The 13,661-nt window shown below is 39.6% G+C and overlaps 1 protein-coding gene across 2 annotated transcripts in view; it reads left to right on the plus strand.

The window, feature by feature from the left end:
- Positions 1–13,661, plus strand: part of PLPP1 (phospholipid phosphatase 1) — a 67,240-nt gene that overhangs the window by 12,013 nt on the left and 41,566 nt on the right. Inside the window, exon 2 of one of the 2 annotated variants that reach the window (XM_065860383.2) lies at positions 4,208–4,362. The exons of the other annotated variant lie outside the window; for it this stretch is intronic. Within the exon in view, the coding sequence (XP_065716455.1) occupies positions 4,208–4,362 (155 nt within the window). The remainder of the gene's footprint in view (positions 1–4,207; positions 4,363–13,661) is intronic. 2 annotated transcript variants of the gene reach the window in all.

The following is a 13,661-nucleotide window of genomic DNA, read 5'->3' on the forward strand; positions in this document are numbered from 1 at the left end:
AAATCTATGTTCCCCTGTATAGTTCTAGCCAAAAACTTAAGGCATGGTCAGCAATTAAAGTACCACCCTTGACTCCCTCTTTCTCACTCCTGTGTGCTTTTATTCTCATCCACGTGTATGAAGCTTTTTCACCTGTCTCTCATAGGTAAAGCCTTTCAACCTCTGCGGTCTCTCTTCCCATCCAATGTTGTTACTACTGCTGTAGCTTTCAGGGTTAGCTGGAGTCTGTTTGCATGAGCATCACAAGAAAAGTGTCTTCCAGTCTTCTACAATATCTTGGATGGGCTAGTTCCAGACCATCTGAGTGATCAGGTTCTTTTGTATGTATAATTAAAGCAGAGGGAAACAAGATCAGAGGACTGCTCTGTTTCTTGCTGCTACCTAGCAAAACAGCACAGAACCCGTTGGTCAACTAGACAAAGTTTAACAGAAAAACAGAGAAACTCCAGTTCTGATTCTGAAGCATACAGAGCTTCAAGGAACAGTCGTTTGTTACAGCTGAAGGTCATGCTTTAGAGGATATGAATAACAATTGAGCCATTATGATCCCTTAAGGTATAGAGCTACCTAAATCAGAAGAGCACCCTCAGGTTGCTGCTGACACTGGCTAGGTAAAAAGGAAGAGGAGGACAAGGCATGAGAGCTGGTCTATAAGACTGCCTTTTAGCCTTGCAATCTTTCCCTAGATCTTGGTCGCCCTTTCCTCCAGTTTGTAGAAGCTAATGAAACTGAACATTCCTCAGGAGTTCAGTGTACAGTCAGCCTGCTTAAAGGTTATGGAGATGCTTGGCATCTGTGGTGGCAATACTTACTGGCCTGCTATGTCCATTAGTGGTTTTGGTTTGTTTTGTTTTCTCTTACAGTGAAAATTTCAGAGCTGTTTACTTACATGTATCAAGTGTTGTCTTCCCTTCCTGTAAAATAAACACTAGTGAAAATGCTACTACTCATTTAGTTTAATGATCAACTAAACACCATTTCCTAAAGTCTTCTACTCCACTGCTGGAAAGCATTGCATCGCATAGATTGCAGTATGAATTCTAATGGTAAAGAATGGAAATTGGCAATTAGTGTGAGATGTGTAACCAATATCCAATTTCTCATTCTCTTACTGTGGACTATATGAATGATTTATGCTGTCACTTTGGTGAAATTGTCCTCATCTGAACCCTTTATTTATTTGCTGCTTTTCATCTTCCCAGAATCCCATGATTAAAAGTAAAAATGTTTCTTAATTCCAAGTCTAAATTATACACTTTTAAAGTACCTTCCAAGTACTGCATAATGTAGTGAAATCAATCTTGCTTAACAAAAAGGTGGATCTTTTTCTTTCGATAAAACAGATGTAGAAAGGAACAAAAATATACAAAGAAATATGTAAATGTATAGGCACCAGAAAAATTTGGATAACTGCTAGTTGTGTAAAAGTTCTCACAAACTACTTTTTATAAACAAATTTTACATAAGGAAGACTATTTAAGGGGAAGAAAAGAAAGCTTAATTTAAGTATTGAGTTCCTTTCCTTTTTATTGAAAACTGAGTGCATAACACTTACTGTATGGAATTGTTCTAATTAAAAAAAAAGCCCTTCAGTTTCTTCCTTAACTAGGTTACAGAGTGAGTAATTCCCTCCTGCTGCAGTTGCACAACAAAAAACATCCCTTTGTATTCAAGCTGTTTGTTTTGCTCGTAGGCTTAAAACCCTGCTTGACAAACTTAGGGTACTTACTCTTTTTCATGTACATTCATGTAATGGCTCTCTTCTAGTTCCTAAAGAAATATTCCTTGAGAAAAAAAATATGCATGACCTTTGGCCATAAACCTGTGTACTTTGGTGGCAAGAAATTTGGAAATTTTGAGCTAAGAACTGTCATATTTGCAAGTGAATTGCTGGAGTGTATTTTAGTTTCTGAACTGGAGCATTTAGAGAACATATTTCAACAGCTGGCAAAAATAAAGTAGCCTGTCCTAATGGAGTTAAACCCAGATACAGAACCAAAGAGAAACACCTCAGAATCTTTCTGTAAAAATTGAGCAGTATTGGCTAAGAAAGGCTGAAAGTGTAAGGCTGAAAGTGTAAGCTGCTGCTTAAATTAACCATGAGGGTGTGATTTCTGCATGTGAAAATCTGGTGACCTGTTTGAGAAGATAGGATTGTATCAAATAGGTAATGGCTTTGCCATTCTATCATCCTGACGCTGGGTATGCAATAGCGTAGGTAAGGATGGGAAACATGGGCTCTGACTTATGTTAGTGGAATCTTGCCATGGCCTTGAGTGGAGCTGAAAACTGGCTTGACATGCAAACATGCAGCAATGTCCTTTGATCCAAGTAGACTTTGAGTTCGGTGTGGCCACCCTGGTATTGGAAGGGCTGCAGTTCTGTTTCAGCTGTTTCTGCTTGCTGCCAAGTTCTGTCTCCTTTCTTAGTCACTAAAGTAGAGGAGAGAGAGAAACCCTTGAGGTGCAGTTAATTTCAAGGTATATCATCCTACCTCATCAAAAAGTTTTGTGACTGAAGTTCAATAAGCATAATGACATTTGCATTTTTGTTCAGTTTTGCTATACGGGATGCTAAGCATCTGCTGAAGTGCTTTGCTCTATCAGCATCCCTGGTTGTGAAGACTAAGCGTGGACAGTGTTTAGGATTTCAGATGTTTTGTGGGGAAAAAAAAAGTCCTCTCTGTTGCACAGGAGGCTTTAAATTCCTGCCAGACTGCCTTCTGTGACTGTACCAGTTTTCTTAGGAGCAGAGTTGGGATATTAGCAAACACAGTTTCAGTATGCACTTCATGTGCTTTTGCACTGTGACTTAGCAGCGGAAACAAGGGGCCGGGATTTATCACTCTGTTCCTACTGTTTTGCTCTTGATGCCTTTTCTGTGAAGTACATAGAAATAAGGTTATTTAAAACCCCTTTAAGTGACTTATCTGATACTCATCCGAACAAGTGTCACTAGACATCAAAGCAACCTCTTATCATGTGAATTTCTTTGAAAAGCTATTTGTTTTCAGTACAGAAGTTTGTTTACATCATGAGTAGTCTTTTCTGCTTTGATAATGGCACTTAGTTTACCTATGGAGTGTCTGTATGAAGAATTGCATGTTACATGGATGTTGGGGAAAATACAAAGTTTAGTTGCCCATTTTAACTTGTTTCAAACAAAAATCTACTTGTTTTGTTTGGGGATTTTGCAATTATTACATAGCATTGCATAATATATCCACTGATCTATTCAAGGGACTAAAGGAAAGTGGGGAATGAGAAAGTAGAGTAAAATGACAAACTTGGGTTTCTTGAGATCATTGCTCCTGCAAATGTCTATTACCTAGCTAATTCTTCTTTTCAGAAATAAGTTACAGACCTGAATGTAATGGTCAGAGGTCTTGATGGCCTCTTTGGCATGACTGCCAGTATAGTGGAAGTGAACTTGTAAGAGAGGGAATGGGTAATATATCACACAGTTTAAGTTCAAAGAGCAATCATTTATACCCAAATCTTGGTTTCTATGTTAGTAACCTAGTTATTTTCATGCAGAAATCTTCCAAAGTGTAAAGAAGCTGTGTAAATGCAACTCTTTAAGTAGAAATCTCATTACCTTGAGACGTAGTCCATTCAGAGTGTCTTTATTTCCCATTGGTGTCTCTACACTTCTCTTGTTCTCCTCACCTGCATGAAAGCTATTTGCATGGAATATTTAACTCCAAATCTATGGTAAAATCTGTGTGTATTTTTGTATTGTTCTCTAAACACTGACCAGATTATAGTGCATAGAGCAGGGCTGGTAATTCAGGTACAAGCTAATGTTGTGGGGAGGTGGTGAAGGAGGGGGCACAAAAAGCATCCCACCCTCAATAACTATTCAGTCATGTGAGTGACAAATGCATTTCTTAAGCATAATCTTGGTTCAGCATGTGGCAACTTGCCTTAATGATGAAAGGACTTGAAATTCCATAGTTCCTTAACTTGTGTATCTGGTGGGCAACCTCAGAGTCTTTCTGAAGCAGACTTCTAGAAGAGCTAAACTTGTATAAAAATGATTTGGTAAGTGTGTGCATTGCATGGTCTTTAGAAAATTTGAGTTTTGCATGTTTGGTACCTTCCTTCCTCCACGCATGTTTTAAAATGTAGTTTGCTTTGGTTTTGTTTTTTTAAATTTAACCACATGTATATCTTGTGTTTGTTTTTTGTTTTCCTTCCCCCAACAGCTGGCTTGCCCCTCGGTGTTCTAAACTTGGCCAAAATAAAACCGTATCAGAGAGGCTTTTTCTGTAATGATGACAACATCAAGTACCCGTTCCATGACAGTACCATCACATCCACTGTCCTCTACACAGTGGGGTTCACCCTGCCCATTTTCTCTGTAAGTAGCTAATATATAGGGAGCTTTGGTGATGGGACTAAAATGTGTGTCTTCTGAGAGTTCAGCACCATGACTGAGTTAGAGACGACAGTCTATATAGGCAAAAATCTCATGTATGTATAGTTATATGCATGTGAAAGGTGCTGTTGCTATTTTCTGTTTACACAGAAAATCTGCAACTAATTTCTAACTGCTAGTATCTCTAATCTCATTTGGTTTAGGAGCAGAAAAAATGGAGATGAGGAGTTAAAAGCTAGACTAACTAATAAAGTTTATCATCAGGAAGAAAAATACTACAGGCTTTCAAAACACTGTGGAATAAATACATCTGTTGTTCAGAGTGGGTTAGTCTGATAACTTAAACACTTGTAATGTAAAAACTTGGACTGTAGTTCAGTGCACAAACCTGTTAAGTAGTGACTGTTGCTTCTGTATACTTTCTACAGGAATCTAATTTGGAGTCAGTAGCTTTTCTTAGGTTTAAAAAAGTGTGACTCTTTAAGCCCTTGAAAATGGGATACAGAAGCTGAAAACCTAGTTCTTGTAGAAAAGAGGCTCAGTGTTTTCAAGCCCACATGATTTTTATGAGGAGCAATTTAACTCTTCAGTAGTTTTTCTGAAATATTTTAAGCCTGGTCATATCCAGGTTCCTAGTAAGGTTTAAGCTGGCAAAGAGGACTACAATTTAATTGTTCATAATAGTCTGGAACCTAATATTACATCTTGCTTATACCTGCAGTAGTTGACCAAACTGTATTAGAGATGGTCATAATCTTTGGTCTTCTGATAAATGTTTATGCTAAATTAATCAGTAAGAAATATTTAATAGCCTGGTATAAGGATGGAAACAGTCATTTTAAATGAGTAAACAGAAATCTGTGGAACCTCTACATGCATTATGGTAGTTTTGCCTTAAATGCTTATTTATTAAAGCTTTTGTTAGTCATGTGGAGCAAACAGAAGATAGACAGAACTGTTATCATTGGTATAGTTTTACTTCTGAGGAAAATAGTCTGAAGTTTGTAATTTTGACATATATTGTACTGACATATCTTCAGCACAACGTCAGGAAAATTTCTTTTCCAGTAGGATTCATGTGTACCTTTACTAATCTGTGCACAGGCAAACTAGCAATTACAGTTCTCTGCAATTTTTGACTTCCAAAGAAGCATTTCAGTTGCAGTTCGGTAATCTGTTGAATTGCTTGGTGTTTTTTCTTTTGTATGTCTTTAGATTTGAGTAAGGTGTTCCCGTAATAGAAAGTCAATTGAGAATGCTTTTTTTTCTGGTTCTAAAGAAGTGGAGAAACATCTGACTTAAAGTTAATTTACTTAAAGGTATAAAAATCTAAGGAGTGATATGGACAGCTATTGTAACTTTAACTGCCAAGGTATCTAAAATTGTAACTTAGAATTAGACTTGCCAGTGATTCCAGTCTCATCTGATATTCTTATTCTATGATACTGTGGTAGGATTCATACTGTGAACTTTTGTTGCCTGTCTTTGTGCAGGGGATTGGAGTATACAATTGTAACGATCACTTATGATGTCCATGCTTAGAGGGGTTTACAAAAAATTTTTAAAGCACTTCTAGTTCTGTAACAACTGTACAGGCAATCCAGGTCAGTTGTCTGTGGTCTGAACATTTTACACACCTTAAAGCAACACAGGTTTTCTAGAATCTAATAAGAAAGTAGTCACTGTAGTGTTTATGTTGCTGCTCTGTGTAGTTAGCATGTTAACCTAACTGGTTTTCTTAGTATCCCTTTTAGATTTAGGCAGTTAGTTCTTTAACCTCATGCAAGAGATGACAAATCATTCTTGACTACTGAAAACTTAGACCTCTGTAGAGCTAGGGAGGATCAATCTGGGTTTTTACAACTTGGTGGGTTAAGAGTGAGTTCCAGGGCTTACCTTTACTCAAAATGGATGGAGAAAGCTGATCAGTCTGGAAACAGGAGATTCTGACATTCAGACTGTTTTTTTGTTTTGGACTGACTCATTGGAGGCTTGAGACTTTTTCCAAGGCAGACTAAGTTTTTGGAAGTAGTATGTTCCAGAGTCAATATCCTCAGCAGGGATACAGCTGGCTCGTGAAAGCTTATTGGACAGTGACACTGACTATCCCACAGCTAGTCAGAAATGTTATCCTGACATGAGGCCTTTTTGAAAGGAACAGGCTTATCAGTGAAAGAATTTATTATAAAATTTGGGTCTAATACAAATAAAGGTTGATAGATGCACTTTCATGTACACTTATCTCATCACAGATGACCTTGAATAGGACACTTGTCCTTAGTTGGACTTAAACCTCAGCTTTATCACATCACAAAATAAAAAGAACTTGTGGCAAGAAACTAAGGGAAGCAAAAAGAATCATGTCTGCAATGTGAAAAAAAAAGAATGGTTAATTGAGTAGTACAGTGGTCATAGCCCCTCCCCTTAGCATTAAAAAAATATACAATTATTGCTGATACAGTTATGTAGTCCTTAGTTCCTGAAGCCTCATGAAATCTAAGCAGAAATGCTCAAAACATAATGCATGTGCCCTTTGCTGCACTAACAGCTTGCTTGTCCTCAGAGTGTGTTAGGAAATGGCCTGAACATCTTTCTGTATAATAATAAATGGTCTTGTTTGGTTCAGGCCCATAGTGGAGTATAAAACAACTCTGAAGAAAAGAAACACAAAACCTGCAGTGATGAGTAATTACATTGTTAAAACCTCTGTGTGTGTATTGATTTCTTCAAAGTATTGTATGAAGTTTACAAGATGTATGTGAAGGGTGCTAGAAACTCTCAGGGATCTTCTTAGAAAAAAAAAAAAGAGGAAAAATTTATTAAAAAAGAATGCACTTCAAATTCACAGTACCATTTATAGCTCTGAACTTTTTTTGCTCCCATTACCACATTTTATCAGGAAGCAAAATGTCTGGGAAAGAAGCTCATGTTTATTCTCTTCCAAGTGCCACTTCATCATACAATACTTCTCAGTTTTCCAAGTTGTTTTCTGTGTCTGGTTGGGAAGTGCAATTTCTTTATTAGAACATTTGGAGACTTGAGGTCAAACAAACCTCACTAGTGCTCTTGAAAAATTAATCTCTTTAGATGTCTAGGCTGGCGCCTGGAACTTCATACATCCATGATGACAGACATTTCAGGATCCCCAGAAGATCTTTCTGATACTTCTGCCTTCCCAAGTCTTTTTAGAGAAGTCTAGAAAGTAATTCTCATTAGGGCATGGTGTCTATATATTGCAACTCTAGTAATATTTTGAAAGGAATCTCTTAAAAAAATGTACTTGCTCTGGCATTTTTGCTGTGTAGCTGTCTGCATGGTATCAGCCCTTTGAAGTATAAATGACAAAATAATGTGAGAGTCTTTCTCTTGCAACATAGTCCAACCACACTTGTTTGCATATATCCTGTCCAGTTGGTCTTTTCTGGTGTCTTCATGTCCAAATCGTTTTTCTTTCTTCAGTCACCTTGCTGCTTATACTTGCTGCAGTGAGCAGCACTTAAACAACATCTCTTAGATCTAAAGGTAGGTGTGACTAGGGAAGGAGAGGCACAGAGCAAAGGAGGCCTCTCTGAAGCATACTTTTCACCAAGGGAGCAGATGGAGCAACTGAGTTGTTGCTGGTTTTCATGGGCTCCCTTTGCAGGTTCTGAGCAGGGTTTCTGTGGTTCCCTGCTGAAGCTTTTTCTGGCTACTCTGTTCAGGAGCTGAAGGGGAACAACCCACTGGTAAGTTTCTATATGGTGGACTGATCAGAGAGAGGACAGTAGTCCAGTTCATTTAACTTGGCCCAAGTGCCACACTGAGTTTCTGGGAAACTAAGTAGTTTGCCACAACTCAGCTCAGATCATACTGAGTGATATCATGTTGCACATAAAAGAAAACTATGTGATAAGGCCCAGTCAGCATGGTTTTATGAAAGGCAGGTACTGTTTGACCAACCTGATTTCCTATGACAAGGTGACCCACCTAGTAGATGAGTGAAAGGCTGTGGCTGTTGTGTACTTAGACTTCAGCAAAGCCTTTGACACTGTATGCCACAGCATTCTCCTGGAGAAGCTGCAGCTCATGGCCTGGATGGGTGTGCTCTGTGATGGATAAAGAACTGCCTGGATGGCTGGGCCCAAAGAGTTGTGATGAATCAAGCCAAATCCAGCTGGTGGCCAGTCAGGAGTGGTGTTCCCCAGGGCTCAGTATGAGGCCCAGTTCTGTTTAATCTCTTTATCAATGATCTGGATGAGGGAATTGAGTGCTCCCTCAGTAAGTTTGCAGATGACACCAAGTTGGGTGGGAGTGTTCATCAGTTGGAGGGTCAGAAGCCCATACAGAGGGAACTGGACTCATTGAATCATTGGGCCGAGGCCAGTTGTATGAGGTCCAACAAGGCCAAGTGCTGGGTCCTGCACTTGGGTCACAACAACCCCAGGCAGTGCTACAGGCTTGGAAGAGTGTCTGGAAAGCTGCCTGGCAGAGAGGGATCTGGGGGTGTTGATTGACAGCAGCTGAACATGAGCCAGCAGTGTGCCCAGGTGGCCAAGAAGGCCAACAGCATCCTGGCTTGTATCAGGAATGGTGTGGCCAGCAGGACTAGAGAAGTGATAGTGCCACTGCACTCAGCACTGGTGAGGCCCCACCTTGAATCTTGTGTTCAGTTTTGCGCCCCTCATACTAAGAAAGACATTGAGGTGCTGGAGAGAGTTCAGAGGAGGGCGACAAAGCTGCTGAGGGGCCTGAAGCACCAGTCTGATGAGGAGCAGCTGAGGGAGCTGGGGCTGTTTAGCCTGGAGAAAAGGAGGCTGAGGGGAGACATTATCACTGTCTACAGCTACCTGAAGGGAGGTTGCAGCATGGAGGGTGTTGGTCTCTTCTCTCAAGTAGCAAGTGATAGGAGAAGAGGAAATGGCCCCAAGTTGTGCCAGGGAAGGTTTAGATTGGATATTAGTAAAAAATTATTCACAGAAAGGGTTGTTAGGCATTGGAACAGGCTACCCAGGGAAGTGATGGGGTCACCATCCCTGGAGATGTTTAAAAGGCATTTAGACGAGGTTCTTATGGACACATTTTAGTTCTAGAGTTAGATTATGGTTGGACTAGATCCTGAGGGTCTCTTCCAACTGAAATGATGCTCTAATTCTATTCTATGGATTGTTGTCACTAAAACCAGTAGCACAAATGCTGATGTTCCTGGCAAGGGAAGTGTTGAGTAGTAAATGGACTTTTCAAGAAGTCACTTTTCTGGGATGAGCTTTGCTTTTTGTGACTTCTTTGAGAGAAATGAATGTTATGGGCTTGTAGGATTTAAATTCTCCTCCTTGAACACATCCAAGAGATATCTAGGAGGTCAGGTAATGTTGTCTTCTACTTCAAAAAACAAAACCAAAACAAAGTCTTTGGTTTGGCAAAGGCTCATGGTGCCTTCCCAAAAGGAACTAAATAGCTTTGCTCCTGTGCCAGCCTCTTAGGCATTAGGCTTAATGTTTTCAAAAGTATCTCCTTCTACCACGTATGTCAATGTTGTGACTGTTAAATTTGTCTTCCCGCAGATTAGTGCAATCATACTTTGAATGTAACCTGCTGATATCTGATAAAAGAAGCTTCTTACTTTCCTTTATGCTCTGCATGTGAAAGGTATACATTTTGCAGAGAAACTCTTATTGAGAGCACCTATTTGATTAACAGCAGAAGCACTTACTGGGTGAATATTTGTTTCTCAAGGGACAATTGTAGCTGCTGCTAAAGACTGGTAAAAGCAGGGGACTGTCACGAAGCCTGTTGAAGACTCTTAGATTGATAGATATGCACTTCATTTTTTGCAGCAGTGGCAAAGCTTTATTGCCCGCTGTTGGTAGTTTTGCAACTAATTGAAATTAAACTTGCTGTTTCACACTGTAGTAGACTTTCGCATCCTTTCAGGTTTCTGGCTACTAGTGTTAATTTTATGATGGTCTGAACAAGAGTTTTGCTGTTATCTGGTAAACTTTTTGAAAATAAGGGTAATGTTTTATCTTCATGGTTTTTGGCATATTCATGATACTAGAAACATTTTTGGGCAGTGCTGTTGAATTTTATAATCTGATCTGAGTTCTGCTTGATACTAACTGTTCTTCTGGTACTACTACAGATGAGTGTCATCTCTGTAGGCAAGCTTATTCTGACAAGTAAACTGCTAATTTGTTTGTTCAACCTCTGTTTAAGGCCAACATTAACTATGAGTTGTTATTTACTATGTAATGGGTTAATGTACAGGGTGATGCACTTTGCTTGAATTGATGAGTAATTCCTGGGTGAGATCAGCACCACTGGGGACACGCTGTGAAATGTCAGTTGCTGCATCCAGCTTGGGCCCCACTTCTGCTCGGTCCATGGTGCAGGTGTTCTTGGTGGGCTTGGTCTGAAGTCAGGGGAGGCAAGATCTGTGGAGCACTGCTTCCAGTTTGGTAGTTGTACAAATCACTGTGAGCAGATGCAGTTCACTGCAAATAACTAGATTGCAGTGGCTTGCTTGTTAAGTCTGTGGCCTTGATATTGTACTTTTGTCAGTCCTTCAGGTGCATTTGTTAAAACAGTGAAGAATGAACACAGTGCATGAAACTGAATAAGACAGTTGGCAGCCTGCCAGGGGAAAGTGCTCCAGACAAGGGTTTGTAAAATGCTAAGTGAAGCTTGGCTGTAACTGTGAGAAGGCCAAGCGGTTGCAGTGACTTGTTTTTGAAGGTATTATTTAGTGGAGTATAAGAAAGGGCAAAATGGAATAGAGAGAAATGTAGGAGAGGTAGTTGCAACATTAAATATTAAGTCTTGTTGTTTAAGTGAAAAAAAAAAAAAGCAGTCTTTAGCATAGATTTCCCTCCCCCATCTCAAGTCTCATACCTGGTTACTAACATTATCCAGGACTTGGAGCAGAGACACAAGCGGATGGCGAAAAAGGGAAGGGACTGTTCCAGAAACGAGAAGTGAACAACAGGGAATGTAAGAAAAAGAGCAGGAAAGTTTCTTTTTGTGCTGCCTCTTCTGTTTCCCTTCCTCTGGCTCACCCCATTGTACCTCTTTCTGTTCTGCCTTGAGCAGTAAGATGCTCATGCAGAGAGATGGTGTTAACCTATCTTTTCTGGAGAAAGTTGAGTGACAAAATGTAGCAGTTCATCTTGGTGAGCTGTGGAGTGATGGTATATTTCTTGCTAGATGCCCTCCTGAACTCTGGAAGCTCCTTTAAAGAAGTGGGAAAGAGTGTTGTTCTGGTACTGGGGAGAAACCAAGGTCTAACTTGGATCTGCAGAGAGCTGTATGATACCGTAACAAAGCCCCACAGAATGTGAGCAGTTACACAGAGTAATCGTTTTAACCAAGCTTTCACAAAATGCATCTTTTTCCAGGCAGGATTTCTAGTGTTGTACAAATTAATACTGTGAATGTTTTTGCTGGTGCAATTGGTAGTGAAATCTCTATAGCATATTCAGGGGAGATGTTAACTTGTGTTTTCAATATTAATTTCTGGTGTAAGGAGACTTTATAATACTAGTGCTGCTTCTTTTTAAAAATAAGTCTAGGTGTCACTTCTAGTTTGAAACAACACTAATGAAATTGGTGTTAGATAACAGCACAAAACTGGTGGTGGCTTTTCTTGAAATGCTGGGAGAAGAGACAGTGAAATCATATAAATTTGTTTCTAAGCTGTGGAAAAAGACTGTTGCTACCCACCGCTTAAACACAGGTGTTTACTACTATTTTGCCTGGAACATATCCACTGTTACCTGGTGTTAATCACATATATTCTCTTCCTGATCCCTTTAATATACCAGGAGGATGGAGTACTCAGGCTGAGGACAGGATTTTAAAACCTTCTTGTTACTTAGATCTGTACATTCAAATGATTAGTCCACCAAAACCTTAAGAAACTAAGTAGGTATGGGATAAGATGAAGAATCCTTAAATGTATAAATAGTTCATCAAAATGTGAGGAGTGGACAGTATGAGTAAGTGCTCCCTGGCTTTCAGAGGGGAGGAAGGTACAAAGTAGGGCTCTCCAGGAGTCTGCCCTGTTCAGTATAGTAATAAATGCCCTGTGTAGAGTGAGGCAGTAAATACAAAATATTGCAGTAGCATGGCTAGTGAAATACAGCATGGATGAGTGTAAAGTGATGTCCTTCAGGAAGGCTGAGGTGAGGGTGGTGCATAATGTGATGTTCTCTTCAATCAGAGTGGTGATGATCAGATTTTACTTCTGTGGAGGGAACAACTGCATGCCCTGTAACAGTGAAGAAACCTAATCAAGATTAGAAACTTGGAAAGAAATAGACCTCTGTTATACCAGATATTTATGGGAAAAGACCAGCATAATCAGTCAGGAATCACTTCAGCTTGTGAGGAAATCTAATCCATTTCACTGTATGAGTCAGACTACTGGACAAGTGTACTATTGCTTAAAATATTTATTCTTAGCATTTGAGCTACTTGTGTTTCTATCTCTTGTATTCTGACTGAAAGGCTTTTTCAGAGGCCTATGTATCTCCCTCACTATGAATATCTTCAATGCCAACTGTATTTGTGGCTGCTTAATTCTTGTTGTTGGATCAGTATTGATCTTTTCTGATATCCACTGCTTATGCAATTAGCTGATTTGCAGCTGTTATATTCTGCTAAACTGTGCAAATCCCATACCTAGTTTTTGAGATAGTCAGGAAAGTGCCTGAGCAGTTCTTCTCCATCTGTATTTAAGACAGATGAATTATAACCAAACATGGTTTTCAAATTCTAATTGAATGCTGTTTCAGAAGAAATTATTGTCAGGTGGCTGAAAGTGTTAAAGCCTTTGGAAAGACTTGACTAGGTCACCGTAGGAAGCAGACATTATTTTCCCCTCATATTTTGAACAGACAAGGTCTCAGCTCATGGGAGTTCAACTTCTGCAAGTGCATGACTTGGAAGTCATTACTGCAGGCATTTCCATCTCTTCTCTTGCTTCAGTCTTTAATAGTTGTTTCGCAGGCAGAACTGGCTGACCATGGTGTTCTACTGTATCAAAGAATTACCAGCTTTGTCAGCAGTACATACAGTAGTTATTAATTAGTGGTGCTGGCATGTGCACTGCATAACACTAGCTCATTGGCTTTGTCCTTGAGATTAGCCTACTGGTAACCTCTTCCCAACCTTACAATTCCTGTCAAACATACCTGTTGTCATCTTCCCTTTGGGCAAGTTCTCCACTGTCTCCACTGTGTTACAATTGGCTGGGAAGAGGGAGAATATATCAGGGATGCTTTTTGGTGTTGTCATAGGGGAAGTAT

This window comes from Patagioenas fasciata, chromosome Z (assembly GCF_037038585.1).
Source record: "Patagioenas fasciata isolate bPatFas1 chromosome Z, bPatFas1.hap1, whole genome shotgun sequence".
NCBI classification, from domain to species: Eukaryota; Metazoa; Chordata; class Aves; order Columbiformes; family Columbidae; genus Patagioenas; species Patagioenas fasciata.